The sequence below is a fragment of the Hydra vulgaris genome, chromosome 08 (genome assembly GCF_038396675.1).
Source record: "Hydra vulgaris chromosome 08, alternate assembly HydraT2T_AEP".
NCBI lineage: Eukaryota > Metazoa > Cnidaria > Hydrozoa > Anthoathecata > Hydridae > Hydra > Hydra vulgaris.
Window position 1 is genome coordinate 62,315,001 of NC_088927.1, and position 19,263 is coordinate 62,334,263.

A 19,263-nucleotide genomic window follows, 5' to 3' on the forward strand; every position below is an offset into this window, starting at 1 on the left:
ACATCTTGACATGTCTACATTTTTTCATTTTTTATGTGTCAAAACATTTGCTATAAAGTTGCAGCAAGCAATTGGGCCAATGACAGTTGTTTTTCAACTTCTTTTTAAATTTCTTTTTGAATAACTGGAGTTATATTAAAGGTTTGTTGCAGGCAAGTGGAGTTGACTTTAAAGCTGGTGCTATACAATTTATGGCGATGCTAGATATTGGTGGTATAGATTTAGTAGGCAGTGGCTGAGATGGTGTAGCTAGTGGTGCTGGCACTGGCATAGTTTCTAGTGGTTAAGATGACAATAGGCATAGTTTCTAGTGGTTAAGATGACAAACATATTAGCAATTTATAATTTAAAGTGATTGATTTTTGTCAAATGTTGAACAAAAACAAACCTGTGTTTTAAATCAAATGGCTATTTGCGTCCATCTAAAAACTTCACCAGAGCTAAAAAGTTTTGCTTGCAGTTTACTAAAACTTTTGACAAACTGCTGAACCTTGTCTCTGCATAAAACTCTTAACAAAATATATGCCAAAATCTTTTGACATGGCAATAAGCATCAACATCTAGTGGGTGCATAGTATGTGACAAATGATACAAACGAGTACAACTTGATAGGTAACATGTTTCAAGTGTCATTAAACAGTGTTCAAGTGTCCAGTACCTATAATTAGATAGCCAAAGTTTGATTTATTTAATTAAATAACTAATTAATTGAACTAATTTTTAACAAATCAACTAAACAATTTACCTGAACTTTTTTTGATGATGGGAACTTATATGCCAGTGAGCCACTGCATGAATTGCTTATCTTCCATTCATCTGAACTGAGATTTTGCATATACTGCATTATCTGGACCTCTTAAACACTAATTTTAAGGCAGACTTTTTGAAAATGGCACACAACAATAACTAGCAGCATTAATATAATTTCCAACTGTATAATTTATTTTTTTATTAATGTCAACCAATTTCAATGGTCGTTTAGCGCCAAATGTGCAAACTATTTGTTGCTTTCTTTGATCACCATAGAAGTTAATTTCATTAAAGTTCCACATATGACATGAAGTGTTTTCGTTAATACCTGCTTTGTTTAATTCTCTTTGCAGTGTGTTGAAACACTTTGCTTCTATTTCTTGTATGCAAAAAGCGGTTCTCAGTGATCAAATATTGCCAACGGCTCTGATGCTTATCTTATGACTCCACTGGTTGATGAAAAGATTGTACCAATTTTTCCCTAGTGTACCGCTGGATACAGATATTAGGATAGATTTGATAACAATTGGTTTAGAAGTTAAACAAAGAAATAATAATGATTCATTGGTCAGTTTATACACAATTAGTTAATAAAAGTTCTATTTACCAAAATAATAAATAGCATGTTTCATTCAATACCAAAAGTTATGATTTAAAACTCCATTTAACTTATAATTTTTTATTGGAAATAGCATATTTAGTTTTGAAATTTTTTTTTGACTGGCGTAAAAATTTATACAAGAGTTTAAGTTCAATGTCAGCAGTTTTCACTTTCGATAGTTTATGCTCATTATTTAAAAATAATAATTATTATGTGAAAATTTGACCATTTATAGAAAAAATATTTTTATTTGTATAAAAATTTTATATCATCTTATTCAGAAAAAGATTTTTCATAACATGATCAAAAAATATTTTCAAGTTTTATTCAATATATAAGTAGGAGCAAAAGATAAAACATTGTCATAACTATTTCATTCTCACTTTTACTCTACGTTATTAAGTAATTATTATTATTATTATTACTATTATTATTTTTATTATATATATATATATGTATATTAATTATTACAGAAGTAATAAAACTTACAAATGTACGGCATACAAAGCTGAATTGCTTCTGGAAATCATTAATAGTTATGTAATATTAGAAACAATAAATTAATTAAATATGATAATATTAGATATAATTACATATAGCTAAGATCTATAAAATTAACTAATAATAAAGTTATTATAACAATAATAATTAGTAATTATAATAATAAATAAAAGTAAAATAATTCAATTCTATTATTAATTTATTTATCAAAATATATTATAATGGCAAAAATATATAAGGATAATAAGTTTTGAACAGATTATCTAATAATAAATACTTTATTAGTAAATAAAGTCAGCAAGTTATAAAGTTTCAAATAAAAAAATATTATTTAATAACCGATTATGGCTAAAATGAATATAAATAACAATGAACAAATTAAAGTATGTGATAAAACTAATTTTAATAAAACTATGTATTTTTATATTTCTTCTTTTATACTTTACTTTCTTTTTTATTTATTTATTTATTTTAAGATTTTTTTTTTTTTATTGGTTATTTTTTTCTTCTATTTTCTTGATTAGGTGTTCTTTTTGTTTTGCTTTTTCATTTTTTTGAAAAAAATGAAAAAAAATTTTACAAACGACATTCAGCACAACTGATATTAGGACATTTCGAAGCCATATTAGGAGCACAAAGGTTTTTTTTTTGTTTGGTTCTTGAAATTTTTTGTGCTCTAAAGCAAATCCATATCTTTCAATCAATTTGCTTCAATTGTAATTTTGTTAGTGGTTTGATTTGCCAACACGCAACTTTTTTTTTGTTTCCCCAAATTTCAACACCATACATTAAATGGTTGTTAATCAAAGTATTGTATGAAAAACTTTAGATTTACAATGCAATAGTTTATTAAACTTTCTATGTAGGTAGATGCCTTCATTTAGGTAGATATATAAATCCTCCTACCTACATAGTAAGCATCTACCTTTCTATGATATATTTATCTTTTTTGATGTTTGTACTATATGGTGATGCCGTTTCATTTTGTTGTCACAAAAAATACCATAATGCTTTTTTCATTATAATTTTCTCCAGATTGAGTAACCTTAAGCCCTTGTAACTTTACATCTATATTTTTTCCACTACCAAATATCATTTTTTGTTTGCTAAAAACCAATTACTAATTTTTTCTGATACCCTGCAACATATTTTCTGTGATCGTTTAATAGTGTCAGCCTTTGCAACCATTGTTGTCATGTAAACAAAAAAGACTGTCTGATTCTGTTGCACTTGGTAGGTCATAAATATAAATTTTGAAAAAAAAGGAACCCATACATGTTCCTTGACAAACATCCAACTTTACTACTCTTTCTTTTGATGGTGAACTTCCAATAACAAATGTCTGCCTTCTATTTGTTAAATATGAAGAAATCTATTTTAAAGTTTTTTCACAGGCACCCATGGTTTTTAGCTATTTGTAAATAATGCTATGGACACAATTAAGCCTTTTTTACATCAAGTAAAATGACTGCAACAATTATATTTTGGAATTTATAGTCTATTATCATATTGAGAATTTTTAAATTAGTATGCATTGCATGGCATCCCTTTTTGAAGCTGAATTAATTAATCGGAATAATTCCATTATCAACAGTATTTTTCTCGTTTTGATATATAACAACTTTTTCAAATATTTTTGATAGTGCTGACAATATACTTATTGGGCTGTAATTATCCATGACTGTTTTATTTCCTTTTTTTAAACAGATTTTATCATAGCTAATTTCAATTTTTGTAGGAAACATCTGGTACTAATAGAACCATTAATCATTTTTGTTAACTTGTCACTTATTAGATCAAAACCACAGCTACTTTTTGGAGCAAGACTATTAACAATTTGTATAAATGATTCATTAGATACTGACTTTAAATCCCAATTAACATGAAATGGAAGATATTTGGAAAAATTTAGGAGGTTAAAGTTGTTTAGTCTTAGCTCAAGTGAAGCATCAGTAAATTGATCTATAGATAAGTCAGCTATTTCCTGTTCCAATTCAATCAAACAAGAATTTTTTTCAATTTTTCATATATATATATATATATATATATATATATATATATATATATATATATATATATATATATATATTACTAAAAAATGCTTTAAATTACCTCTTCCTCTACTAACCTTAGAGTCTAAATTCATTATAAGCTTTATTAAATTGAGCATTTCTCTGGTCATTCATTGGTTTTTAAGTAAAAATTACTCACAAAATTTTTTTCTAGTGCTGCAATGTCTAAATAAATCTGAATTTTTTAAAAAATTTTTTTGCAACTTAGTTCAAGACTATTATTTGTGAAGTAACTGTCTATTGTGATTTTATTGTGTTATAAGATTCTTTGTTTAGTTTCCTAAATTTCAACTGTATTATTTTCCTATCAAAGTAGTTGTATATTGTGATTAAAGCAATTTGATGATCAGTTACACCGTAATCATGATTGTCAGCTGTAACATTAGATTGACTCCTACAAATAAAAATATGATCAAGGCATGTATTAGGCACTAATCTAGTTGGGCCGTTAATTATATTGATGAGGTTGTTCTTTTTCAAGGAATTGACATAATCCAGAGAGGTTACTGAATTAAGAAAGTCGATGTTGAAATTGCCACAAAATATTGTGTTGGTACTATTGTTTTCAAAAACAATTTTTTCAAATAATTTTAATTTCTCTTTCTTATTACCATCTGAAAGCTTATAAATGTTTACAATTTTCCAAAAATTAGTTTCTTGTATCATAATTCCCATAAATTCTACCATAATTTCACAAAAGCCAGTTTTAATTAATTTAAGAGTAATTCCATTTCTAATATAAGCACACGTTCTACTACCTTTTAAATGACTTGGTTTATTACTTTGTTTGTTTTTATAAATCATCGTTAAGGTAGTTGTGTTACAGATGTTGTGATTATTGATTATTTTGCTTTTTTTAAAAAAATACTTGAACTAGTCATTTTTATTAGTTCTAATTTTGATGATTTTCTCATCTTTGATGATGAATCAAATGGGCTGATTTTTGGATTGATTATTTAATTTATTTCTTTAAGTGTTTAAAATTTCTTGTCTTGAAGTTCTTTATAAATGTTAAAATCACGAGTTTGAACATTAACCATTAATAAATTATTTTAAATTTTTGTACAAACTTAATGATAACAAATAAAATATGGCTTCAATCTCACTGTAAAGACGGAAGTTATAATTTTATTTTTAACTTTTTTTGACAATATTTTTTTCAGCAATATATTAAAGCAATATATTTTTAAAACTCATTTTCATAACTTGGTTGAGGAAGGTTTTTATTTTAGAAATTGAAAGTATATCACCAAGTAAGGGGAGTGTAGAAGGAGGAACAATTATTACAATCACAGGACGATTTTTTGGAAACAATCAAGATAATGTAAAAGTTAAAGTTCACGGTGTTGATTGTGCAGTTATTTCGGTAGTTGAAACGCAAATAAATTGCATAACTGGTCCACTTAATGCAACCTACCAAACTGGTGATGTATTTCCAGGTAGTTTACGTTTTTTCAGGTATTTTAACTTTTTTTTTTAATATATTTCATTAAAGATAAAAGAGTTTAAGATTCTTTTGACAGCTTTGAGTATCATTGTAAAAATCACACCAATAGCAGCAAACCAGAGATATGACACTGAGTACCGAGATGCAAGCTGTGATTAATGCTAATAGATGCTAATTAATGCTGATAGATTAAACCAATTTAAATTGCTAAAAAAATGCTAATTAATGCTAATAGATTAAACCAATTTTAAATGCTAGTCTATGCTATTCTATATTTAATTTAAAAGGAAGAACAGCAGTAAGCAGTAGTTCTTACTTTGGTACTTTATAAATAGGTCTAATTGCTCCGCTTCCCTTTTGCCAATTCAATGTTGCATTAGTATTGAAACCTGGACATTTGTATTATATATACTCAGATTTTTTAGTAAAAGATGGAAGAAAAAAATGGAGAATTTTAATTTTTTAATTTTTTTTTTTTTAATTTTTTAATTTTTTATTGTTTCACAATACTTATGTTGTTAGAAAAGTTTGTAAAACTTGATCTATAAAGTTACAATAAGACAGGAAATAACTAAATATTTATATTTCATCTTTAACTGTATTTAATTATAAACATTTTAAATACTTGTTTAAATATTTTGAATGTGTATTAAAATATTATTTGAATTTTATCACACACACTTGAAAGAAAAATTGAAAAATGAAAAAATTTGAATATCGAGCATATATTAAAACCCATACTCTACTTATAGTTTCATCTCAAGCCATAAACAATAAATAAGTTTTTGTTATCAAACTGCCCTATTTAAATAGTTATTTTTTTTACTTTTTATTTTATTTTAACAATTTTGAAAACAATTTATTTTATTCCTTGAAATATTACCTTTATTATTTTAAATATGGATGTGGTCATATTGTAAAGTTTGTATTATACAACCTGATGGTCATGTTTGTGTTGATTTTAAAACATGTATATATATATATATATATTTAGGTGGTCGTGGCCATGACATAGAGATATGGCCAAAAGCAAATAATTACATAATGGATGTTAAAAACAAGTTTAACGATTCGTTTCCAGTTCCTGTTGTTAGAAACACATCGTATGCAGAACTGCAGATTTATAGCAGAAAGCAGTTCTTACCATGGCGATATCCTGCTATTAGTGCAAGAGTTACAGGATTTTTGCGACCTCCACAGGATGGCTTTTATCATATTATGATAAATGCTGATGATGGAAGTATATTAGAGATCAGCGACTCACCTTCTAATATGTCATCTACAAAAATGGTAAGTTAATAAAAAAATAGTTAATGCTCTTTTTTTTTAATTTATTATTATTGATACTATTATTTTTATTATTATTATTATTATTTATACTATTATAGTAGTAGTAGTTTTTATTACTATTATTATTATTACTATTATTTTTATTATTATTATTAATACTATTATAATAGTAGTAGTAGTAGTTGTAGTAGCTGTAGAACAACTGACAATAGTAATTTAAATTGTAAATTTATCAAGTTAGTTATAGATTTGTACTGTTATTATCCAAAACCACAATTTTTTTTCATTATGTAAATTTTTTTTATGACTTACTTTTAAATCAAAGGGAATTTAAAATTCAAAAAAAAAAAATTTGATTTTAAATCAACCTTAAAATTAAAAGAACTATATATTTAAAACAAAGTAATTATTTATTTAGATATAAAATTTCAGATCAATTGTTTTTGCAAATTATTGCCACAATCCTTGCGAATTCCTTACTAATTATTGTCACGATCCTTTAACTTCAAAAACTCTGAAAAACTCTGAAAAAGAAGGCTATTGCATGGAGAAAAAAATAGAGTGTGGTACTACCAGGAAACAGATGAGGAGCAGGTTCAACTATGGTTACAATGCATTTTTTATTTTAAATATAGTTGAACCTTGAAACATAGAAGGTCTAAAAGAGAAGTGTGATATATAATGTCCCTTCTCTTTTAAACCTTGTCTAAAAGAGAAGGACATTGTTGGAAGAAACAGCAGAAATATGACAGCATTTAATAAAAAGGCATAGACATGAGAATAAAATCAGTTGTAAGAAAATGGCTACCATGCTAAAAAGTGGCAACATTAACAGATTCTAACTTACAATGAATTATGATATATTGTGCATATGAATGGTCATAAAGACTTAATAAAAGTGTTTCTATCCTGTCAGGATATGAATATCATTATTATTGAAACAATAATTAAAAGTAAATAAATGAGTTTTGTTTGGTTTAAAATTCACCAGCCACTGAGTTCCAAGTATAAAATCAGGTATTAAGTTCTAAATGTGCAAATGAATTATACAAGTAAGCTATATTTCATCATTTTTTTATTGTTAACACTGTAGAGTCTTCATTAAGGATCTTTTTCTTGACAAAAATTTTGTTTTTAGTTTCATTTCTGTTGTTGACTGCTACTTCTTGTACTACTATTTTTCTCTTTTTAATTTTCATTGATTTTCGAATTTACCTTAAGGTTTGTACAAAAATAGATGCAGTTTGTACCATTATAGTTGCACCATTATATTAGTTCATCAGCATGATGGAAATCTTATCTATCTTAATTATTCTTATTATTATTTTTACAAAACACACTTATTATTGAAAGATATTAATAGATATTAATAAATATTAATAAATATTGTACTATATGTATTTTACATATGCATAATACAATAGAGCAACAGTTATTGCTTCACCACATTCACCTATCACATACCAACATTCATTGCTTCACCTATGTGTTTTTTACGTGCACATATACAAGAGCAACAGTCATTGCTGAACCTCGTTTACCTAATTCACAGTCTTTCTGTCATTGGGGTTAGCAAATCAGCAGTTGAATGAAAGGATTGAATTCTGTTAATGTATGGAAAGATGTTTTCTTTACTTAATTAATACTTAATATTTTCTTAATTTCTAAATTTGACTAAATTATTGTATTTAACACAATCTACTAAAAGTTTTACAATTCAAAGTAACCAAGCTTATCAAATACACTAAATAATAATCTTCCTCCTATAGAAGTAGATAATAAATAAAAACTGCAGGAACTTTATTAACTACTTAATATATTAACAGACATTTTAATTTTGATTTTTTCCCTATAATTGTTTGTTGAATGTTATTAAAGCTGTTTCCACATTAAGTATCTTTGATTGATTGATGACAAATAACAAAGTAAAATAAATACACATCAAGTCGATTGAGATCAAAGGATTGAGTTTTTTTTTGCTGATAATAATTAGAATAGTTAGATACGGTTGAATGAAGATAATGAGTGCCAAAATTGACAGTCTAAGAGATTAAGAAAGACAAGTTCATCCATCTATGAAAAGAATAAAAAATTTATCCATTCACGTTATTTATTTTATTAAATTGCTTGGAAATTATTTCAAACGTTTATTTATCTGGTGATGATGTCAAAATATTAAAAATGCAAAAACCTTGCTTCAAATTAACCAAAAAAAAAAAATATTGATGGTGGTCAATATTTTAATAATGAGACACTTAGTATGTATTTTTTTGCTACAATATTTTTTTTTGCTATAATATTATTTTTTTATTTTATAAATTCTTTTGTCTAACTACTGGTTACTGTCCATGCTATAATTGTATTTTACATGGATATCCATGAAAGTTAGTTTCTGTCAAATACTTATGTTCTGTAAAGTATTATGTTTTAAAAGATTACAAAAGTTAATTAAATGCAGTTTTGTAACAATTCAAATTACTTATTTTTTATTTTAAATTTTAAGGTTAAAATTTGTGGAAGCACTTATTGGACACAGACAAGTTTCTTTGCGTATGCAGAACAAAAATCCAGAAAAATGTATATGAGACGAGATCGGGAATATTTTTTCAAAGCTTACTTAGCAGATGGTGGCGGAGAATATCAGTTAGAGATTGGGTTATTGGGTTATAAAACAAACCTGAGTAATGCTGATTTTGATAAAGTATTTAATGAAGTTCAAAATATAGCAATATATTCTGTTTACAAACCTGAAATCCAGGTAAAGAAGTATAGTTTGTTATTACTTGCTTACTTGTAGAACATTAATTACTTGTGTATGTTTATTGTTACTAGATTAGTTTGTTTTGTTATTGTATTAATAAAATATAAATAAAAAAGATTTGCTTTTTATAAATTTGTATAAATATTGTAGAAAGATATTGTTTATCATATGTAGTTTTTGTAAAAACTTTATGTTTTTTTAGTTAAATGACTTTTTAGTTTTATTTTATTAACAGTTTTGTTGAATTTTAGGTTATTGATGTTAGCAACTTGAATATAACCAGTCAAATTTCATTAACATATGGAAGTCACAGCACGCGTTTGTTTTCAGTTAATAGTTCTGTCACAGATATTGAAAACACATTAAAAACAGACATCTTTTCAGAAAATTGCTCGTTTGTATCAACCTCTGGTATGTGTAATTATTACTAATTATTTTTACTTATTTCATTTTGTATATATGTATATATATATATATATATATATATATATATATATATATATATATATATATATATATATATATATATATATATGTATATATATATATAAATAAATATATATACATAAATTTATAAATATATATAAATATATATATAAATAAACATATACATATATATATACATATATTTATATATATATATAATTATATATATATATATATATATATATATATATATATATATATATATATATATATATATAATTATTATATATATATATATATATTTACATATATTTATATTTATATTTATATATATATATATATATATATATATATATATATATATATATATATATATATATATATATATATATATATATATATATATATATATAATTATATATATATATAAATATATGTATATATATATGTATATGTTTATTTATATATATATTTATATATATTTATAAATTTATGTATATATATTTATTTATATATATATATACATATATATATATATATATATATATATATATATATATATATATATATATATATATATATATATATATATATATATATATATATATATATATATATGTATATATATATGGGCAATTCCACGAAAAAGGCAGTCATATTATTTGACACTTTTTAAGCTATTAAAAATAAACCAAAAATGGAAATGACTTGAAACTTTTATAGAAATTTGAACTACTATTATATAATTTAGTATGTAAAAGATACAGCAATAAAGACTTGAACTTTTTTCAGAAATTAACTTTGTGTAGCGCAGCGGTCTCATAATGCTTACTTTTTACCACTTCTGAACTAAACAACTTTGTCAGACTTAATGCAGTAAACGGCATGGTAAAAAAAAATCATTTGGTGTCTGTATTTAGCACATATTGATGTTATTATATGCTGAGTTTCAAAGATTTTACTTGAAGTTTTACAACCATTTTCATGTTTTTTTTGGTCGTGATGGTTGTAATTGTGACAGTCGTAACGAAAAATCCAATGCTTAAAAACAACAAATAAAACAACACAATTGATGATGTAAGAAAAAAAGTATAAATCATTATTATCAGCCATGTATATTATGTTAAAAAAATGCACTATAACATTATCAAAGTTTTCAATTATGGATATATGATACAATTTTTAACGCTACGCAACATGACTGTAAAGAAGTATCAAATTATGTTTATACAACCCTTACAACTTTAAAACCATGCTATGATAAAATGATTTTTTTTAGTAACTTTTTTACTTAAAAGTATTTTTAAATAGTTAAAAAGAAGAGTTATGGAGTTTAGTATGCTTTTTTTTTTTTTCTTTTTCTTGCGGAATAGCCCATACATATATATGTATATATATATATATATGTGTGTGTGTGTGTGTGTTTATATATTGATATATATATATATATATATATATATATATATATATATATATATATATATATATATATATATATATATATATATATATATATATATATATATATATATGTATATATATATATATATATATATATATATATAAATTACATATATATACATATATATATATATATATACATATATATATTACATATGAATGTAAATTAAATTAGTAAAACATATATGTAAATAAAGTATGTAAACAAACATGAATTATTTCTAGTAAAAAAATGGTTTATTGATTTTGAACTGCTTAACATCATGATGACATCAATAAAAATTAAATCTGTAAAGATTAAATTATATTTAATTTTTGGTTTTTTCTTTTTTTTTAGATGAAAAAAAGTTATTTTTTCTTTCTAGCAATAATTTGCTGAGAAGAAAAAAACTTTGAAATTGTGAAAAGTGAAGTTGAAGTTTTTTAATAATTTTATTACTAATAATAAAATTATTCAAAATAAAATAATTTAAATAGCTTAAATAGTTTTATTTTAATAAAATTATTTAAAATTTTTATAAGCAACTTGTTCCTAGGCTTCCTTGTTCATTGTAAACTATTTAAAAAAAAATTAAACTAACAAAAAGTATTAAAAAACAACAAAGAAATAGCTTCCTCAACTGCAGTGGCACCCTTAATCTTGAGGAGTTGAATACAGTAAAGAAGCATATATACTTGCATATAAAGATGGTATGGATAATATTTAAAAAGTTTTATCTGCTATTTTTTTTTAATTTTCCTTTAAGAGTTACATTGTTTAATATTGTACCATAGTTGCTATAGGCTTGCAAGTAGTTTCACTAATAATTTCAAATTAGAATATAGAAATATGGAGTCCATGTGATTTTTCTATAGACCCATAAAACATGAAACATATATCACCAATGTAAATCCATAATAGTTATTCATATTGGGAATTAATGTGATTTTGTGTTGAAGCATCTGAAGGAAATGAGTGCAATCTTTATTATTTTTATTATAATTATAATTTTTATTATTGTTTTTTATGTTAATTTACCTCCCCAAGGCCAAGAAGGCCACTACAGTCAAGGAGACTACTTTAGTTGTGGTCACAACCTTCTCTCAACTCTATAGCATCAAAACAAGAGCCATAATGAACAAGAAACAAGTAGTGTGATGTGCAATATATGAGCAAAGGACCTATAATCATATATTGTACATCATACACTCATAACCAATAGCAGAGTATCTCTGACAGAGATACTATGTTTGTATCAAACATTTTATATAACTGTTGATTATATAAAATGTTTGATAAACTTTGATAAGTGATAGGTTGGGCTGTTGCATGCTGAGATAAGCGGTTGCAACAGTCCCTACTATATTAGTTTTAGATAAACTGTAGAAATTTAGGCAGAGAAAGGATGCATGCAGGGTGCAAAATTTTAGTTGATACAAAAGTACTAGTTTAACTAATATTTAATATTAAAATAGTTAGCATTAAAACACTGAATTAAATAACAAATAATCAATAGTGTATATTATAATAATGAACTAAAATCACTTGACCTTTTAAAAAATTTTTTTTTTACAGTCGTTTTTTTACAACATTTTAAAAATAATGCTTTAACTTTGTAAATTTTTGTAGTTAAATATTATACATTAATTATAAATAAACAATAAAATAAATAACAAATATAAATATATATTAGTAATAATATTGATAAATAATTGGTTTGTAATATTAAATAAATACATATTCATATTTATAGTACTAACAACAAGATTGACATCTAAGAACAAAATCGTTTTTGTGATTATCTTTGCATGCTTTAAGTATTTTGTTATATTTATTGAAAAGTTATTCTTGTAATGGTTTTTTAGGAGCAAACGTGTTTTACTCTGAGGGTTTTGAATTTGATTTGAGAGCTGGAGGCAAAGAATATGGTGTTAGAATAGAGAATCAACGTCCTTTTTGTGGTCGTCGCATGCTTCAACTTTCAAGTGACCTGATAATATTTTATGCTGATCAAACAGTTGCTAATGACACTACAAAAAAGTCTTCCTTTGATATTTCTGTATATAAATATGTAAGTATAAATAAAATTTAAAAAGAAAAAAAAAGTTTAAAAAAGATTATTGTTAACATGAAGCTTTTTAATTAAAAAAATATAAATAGTAAATTTTTTCCCTAGTTAAAATTGACATGTCCATTTGAATTTGAAATATCAAGTATTAGTACATATCCATATACAATACATATCTGTTGAAACTATATTCAAATTCTCAATTAAGGTTATTTCAAAAGAGGTTTTTAATAATGAGTTGTTAATAATATGTAATATGTAATCTTTGTTTCTATAATAATTTATTAATGTTTTTAATTAAAAAGTTTTTTATTATTTTTTCATTTTTTGTAATTTTTTATTTAGAAATTAGTTTAAAAAATTGAATATGTGCAAAATAATAAAAAACAAAAATTAAAATTACACATTGGTGAAATATGTAAGCTACTTTTTATTTTAACAGCTATGTTTTTTTATCCGTGGTGCATTTGCAAACACAATTAATATCCAGTTTTCCTATAAAAAAGTTGATGGCTCAACAGGCAGTGTGACAAAAAACTACCCTTTTAGAGACGATAATGGAATGGTTTGTATGAATTTGATAGATACTATAACAACTGAAAGTATATATAAATCTCCTATAAATATCATATCTTTACAACTTGTTCGTGATCCCTCTAAGAGTTCTTCAACCCAAATTTATGTTGATGAAATATGGATATCAAACATCAGAAGAGATAGTAAGTAAAGTTTTTTGTAAAGTTGGTTATTCTAATATTAAAAAAGTTGGTAAAGTAAGTCTAATATTAAAAAAGTTGGTGTAGTAAACTTTATTTGATTTAATAAACTGAACGTTTTTTTGTGTTTTTTATGGTTTTTTTATAGATCCAACTTAGGTAAATTATAATAAGTAATTTTATAAATTTTTTAGTTAACATTCTTAGTAGTGCACCAGGCACGTGGGTTGATATGATAAAGGTTGATAGTAAAACTACTCCAGGCACAAATGAAAAGAAATGGAATATTTCTATGTATATTAATTTATGTGGTAACAATCCATATACTTTTGAAGCAGTTAGTGATGGAAAACCAGTTTCAGTATTTAAATATCAAACCTCTACTCCACCACTTTCTGGAACATTCAAGATTTCCCACATGCTAAATAATGGAACAACTGTTTTAACTGATGGTAACCTGTTATTGATTTATTAATGTTTATTAATTTTGTTTATTATTTCTTTTTCTTTTTTTGTTTTAACTTTTAATTTTGTTTTAGTTTTATTAAGTTTTATTTTAATCGCTAATTTTTTAGTTAACAAATGTAATATTGTAGAAATTGTATAAATCATAATTATTACACTTATTATATTTATTAATTATATGGAATTTTTTTTCAATTTTTATTTGTATTTAATTGTTATATGGTTTTTCAGATATTCCTCTCGATGTAGATGCAATTACTTTAAAAAACACACTTGAAGACAGTATACCTAATGCAGTTTTTATAGTTAGTAGTTATAATAATTGTTCTTATTACCAATGGAGAGTTGAGTGGTTTTCTGGAGGGGGTGATAAAGAACTATTGCAGCTTATAATTGATAATGTTAGAGGTCAGGATGTTTTAAACAATACCATTGTTATTCAAAATGGAGGTATTCTGTTTGGGCCACTACCAGGAGAATTCCTTCAACTTGCTGAGCCTAATCCACAAGTAAGTTAAATCTTTTTACTTATCAGAAAGTGTTAAAAATCAAATTATTATTAAAAAGTTTTTAAAAAAAACTTTAGCTTCTAAAATAACAAAACTTCTGTTTATTCCTGGTCAAACTTCCTGGTCTAGAAACTTCAAAAATATTGAGAGATTTATGGACTTAAAGACTTATGAACTTAAAGAAAATCACAACATTTGGTGTACAGGAAATATTAATTTTGAAACTATCTCCATATGGAAATTGGTTGCTAGATAAAAAATAAATAAAATAGGGTGTTAAAATTAAAGTTCACAGCATTTTTTTCAATGTATTTTTTTCCTACATTATGGATTATATTGAAAAAAATACAATGGATTTCAACACTTTTGAAGCTCCAGCCACAGATTACACTGGTCAACAAAGTTTTTTTTCAGCTGATATAATTATGTCTCTCTAGTTAATTCGAGCATGCTAAATCCAAAAATCCCATTAGTTTTTATCCTATACGTCCTAATTTCTAGGAATATTTAAAAAACACTTTTAGTGTAAATGCTGCTTTTCATATAAAGAAATATAAAACATGACATAAATAAGATATGGTTACAAGTTTTTAGAAATAATGGATGAGGTTGGACTGTCGTCCAACCTCATCGTCTCTTAAGTGTCTCTTAAGTGTCTCTTTTTAAAAACCAACAATAATTGGCCATCATAGCTTCATTCCATTTGCCTTGGTACCTCTTCTCCATGGTCCGAATCTCTTGACGAAACCTTTCATCATGTTTGTCTGAAACTGCATCTAAATTCTGGGAAAAAGAGAAGATGAGAATCCAAGAAATGTAGCTTTTACAACATTCAACAACCCAGTTTTTTATAATGCTTCACAAGACTTTCTACCAGATTCTTGAAATCATCTGCCCTGTTTTTTTCTCAGGAAGTTATGAACCATGGCTTTAAATGTCTGCCAAGCATTGAGTTCAGCTGGTCTAAGAGTTTCCTCAAATTTCCTATCTTTTAGGAGCTCTCTTATTTGAGGCCTTTCAAACACATCTTCAATCTTTGCCTCAGAAATGATTCGAGAGAACTTTATTTGGATGTACTTTAAGCCAGCAACATTTTTATTCATTGCTTTTACAAAACATTTCACCAAACCCAATTATATATGCAAAGGAGGAAGCACAATTTTCAGTGGTTCAACAAGTGGAATGTGTTTAACGTTATAAGGGCTAAGTTCTGTACGTTTGGGCCATATCTTCTTCACATAATGACTTTTAGTGTCTCGGCTATCCCAGAGGCAGAGGATATATACATATACAGAGGATATAATACATATACTTAGTGAAACCCAATTGCAATCCAAGCAACAAGGCAACTACTTTAAGGTCACTACAAATAATCCACTTGTGGTTGCCATAACTAACACAGTTAAGTACAGTTTTGATTGTTTCATAAGTTTCCTGCAGTTCCACTGTATGAGCTATTGGAATGGAAGGATATTTGTTTTCAACATGAATTAATACTGCCTTTAAAGAGAATTTTGAGGAGTCGATAAAGAGACACCATTGATTAGAGGAGTAGGCACATCCAAGTTTAGTTAACAACCCTTCAACATTCCTACAAAAGGTGATACTATTTTGTTTGATGAAATATTTTGAGTATCTTTCATGTCTGTTTTGGTAAATGATCACTCTGGTGTCAGGTGTTTACAAGTACCACTCTTGTAGTCGAGAACCCAGAACCTCAGCTTTCGAGATCGCTTAGCTCCTGTTGGTTTATAAAATGTGGAGCTGGTTCTGTTTCAGGCATAAAGTTATCATTGTCATTTTTTTGTTTGATTTGTCTGATGTATCTGGGGCAAGAGGTTGAATACACTTGGTGGAGTTGAAATAAGCAGACGGTCACTGTGAGGTACTGGCAACTTTACTGAATCACAAATTGGATACATTATTTTGTCTTTTGTCTTTAGAGAATGTCCCTCAATTTTTGTTGAACAAAAATGGCTGTCAGTGGTATGATCTTGTGGCTCCTTCCATACCGTGGGAATGGCAAATGGCATGCCAGTTGGTCCTTTTCCATCCAGCCATTTAGTCAAACACATGTAGCAGTTGATGCAACTAAACTGAGGCACTCATTTTTTGCCGTGATTTCCCACCTTGAATCCAAAATAGAAGTCAAAAGCAGTAAGAAATTTTGAATTCATTTTTCTCTTCTGTCATAATGTTTATAGAGCAGGTGGAAATTTTGAAGAAACTAAATCCATAACTTAAGCATTAACAATTATTGCATTAACATTTAACATTAACAAACTTTTAAACCTAATTTTAGAAGATTTTTGTACAACTTTTTTAATTTTTAAAATTAAAAAATTAAAAACAAATATCCTTCCATTACAATAGCTCATAATTCATAATAGTGACATAATGACCACAAGTGTAACAGAAACTGTTTGAACTATTTGAGCTATTTCTACAAGATCGTTTGAAGACATCCTGCAATAAAATACAGGTAGGATCTAAATTCTGCCTTATTTTTTACTGTAAGTTAAATATAAATATAAATTTACATTTACGCAATTTAAAAAAGGAATGTTTGAAATTGAAAGTGTGCGAAAGCTATAGCTTAAAACTGATTTAAGATAAAAAAATAAAACTTAAAACTTCAGAAGAATCTGGGCGTATAGGATCAAAATGGATTGCATTTTCTTAATCAGCTCAAAAATCTGATCTAGAAAAACCTAATGCTGTTAATGGAATCTAAAAAAAGTTTTTGTTGCCCAGTGTTATATTTATACCATTTTAAGTCTTTTTTTGGGTTTCACATAACTAGTAACTCACATACCTAGTATTTCACATAACTAGTATTTTAAGCTTGTTTAGATTTTAAATTTTTTTAAAATTGAGTTTTAGAAATAAACAAAAAAAATTTTCTTTTTAAGGTTGTTGTTTCGGTTAATGGCATCGTTTCAAAATGCAAAACACGTGGAATGTGTGCATATACTTATTCCACATTATTGACACCTCAATGTTTAATGATCACACCATCCATTGGAGGATATAAAAGTATTGTTACTATAACTTGTGAAGGTTGTCATAATAATTCAAATGTTTTCATTGGTGGTATTGAATGCAGTGTTACGAAGCAGTCTGATAAAAGTATTATGTGTACTGTTGGTAAGAAATTTTTTTCTGACATAGATGAGAACACACTAGCTACAACAAAAGATAAATTTTCCATAAAGTTGTTTCAATAATTGATAAATTTTCCAATCTGTTTCAATAAAAGATAAACTTTCTATAAGTTTGTTTCATTAAAAATCAAAATTTTTAACTTATCACAGTTATGAACAAATTTTTGTTATCAAAAAAATAATGAGGCAAAAATACCAATGTAATAATAAAAAGCAAAAAAAACTTAAAAGCATCAATGAAAAATGAAGTCAATCGAATCATGGATAAAATCAATTGAACAACTGATAAAAACTAGGTAAATGAAAACTAGGTAAATGGATGTTCTCTAATGAAGAAAATGCTTGAGATGCGGAAAATTTTTAGAAGAAGTTTTAAAAGAAAAAAAATTTTAAAAGAGTTTTTAAGCAGATAAAAGTAATGTGATAGGAAATAAAGAAAGTTTGTTGATTGTACGGAAAAAATTGGATATGAACAAACAGTTAAACCATTATAAAATATCACTATTTACATAAAAGTTACCAATTTATCAGTTGTTAACCTTTTGTTAAACAATTTAATAACTTTTTTGTTCTATATTTTTTTGCTATTGCCTAATATGTCACAATTATTTTTAAAAAAAATTGTAATTTATATTATATTACCTTATAATATTTGTATATAAAATTAAATTTTTTTAACCCAAATGAAGATGAAATTTTTTCTTTACTAAGACCTATTTTATAACTTGGTGGCGTATTTTATAACTCGGAAGTGTATCTTAATTTTTCAACATGCTCCTTTTATGTAATTAATATTCATTCCAACATATTATTTAAAAGAATAAAAATTTTATAGGATAAATTTTAAGATCCCCGCGTTTAAAACACCCAACATTTTTTCCCAAAATTGAACGGGGCAGGGACCCAAAAATTATATATATGTATATATTTTTTGCTCAAACTTATTTTCATATAAATGGTCAATTTATAAATCAATTCACGAATTTAATTTCAAAAATTGATAAAATATGAAACACCCTAATATATATATATATATATATATATATATATAT

General features: G+C 25.5%; 1 protein-coding gene across 3 annotated transcripts in view; it reads left to right on the forward strand.

Annotated features, from left to right (window-relative positions):
- Positions 1-19,263, forward strand: part of LOC105845159 (fibrocystin-L) — a 133,944-nt gene that overhangs the window by 33,375 nt on the left and 81,306 nt on the right. For all 3 annotated transcript variants that reach the window (XM_065804117.1, XM_065804118.1, XM_065804119.1), the window contains 9 exons: positions 5,157-5,363; positions 6,366-6,661; positions 9,165-9,419; positions 9,674-9,833; positions 13,155-13,360; positions 13,800-14,076; positions 14,268-14,525; positions 14,770-15,047; positions 17,960-18,194. In XM_065804117.1, the coding sequence (XP_065660189.1) occupies positions 5,157-5,363; positions 6,366-6,661; positions 9,165-9,419; positions 9,674-9,833; positions 13,155-13,360; positions 13,800-14,076; positions 14,268-14,525; positions 14,770-15,047; positions 17,960-18,194 (2,172 nt within the window). The remainder of the gene's footprint in view (positions 1-5,156; positions 5,364-6,365; positions 6,662-9,164; positions 9,420-9,673; positions 9,834-13,154; positions 13,361-13,799; positions 14,077-14,267; positions 14,526-14,769; positions 15,048-17,959; positions 18,195-19,263) is intronic.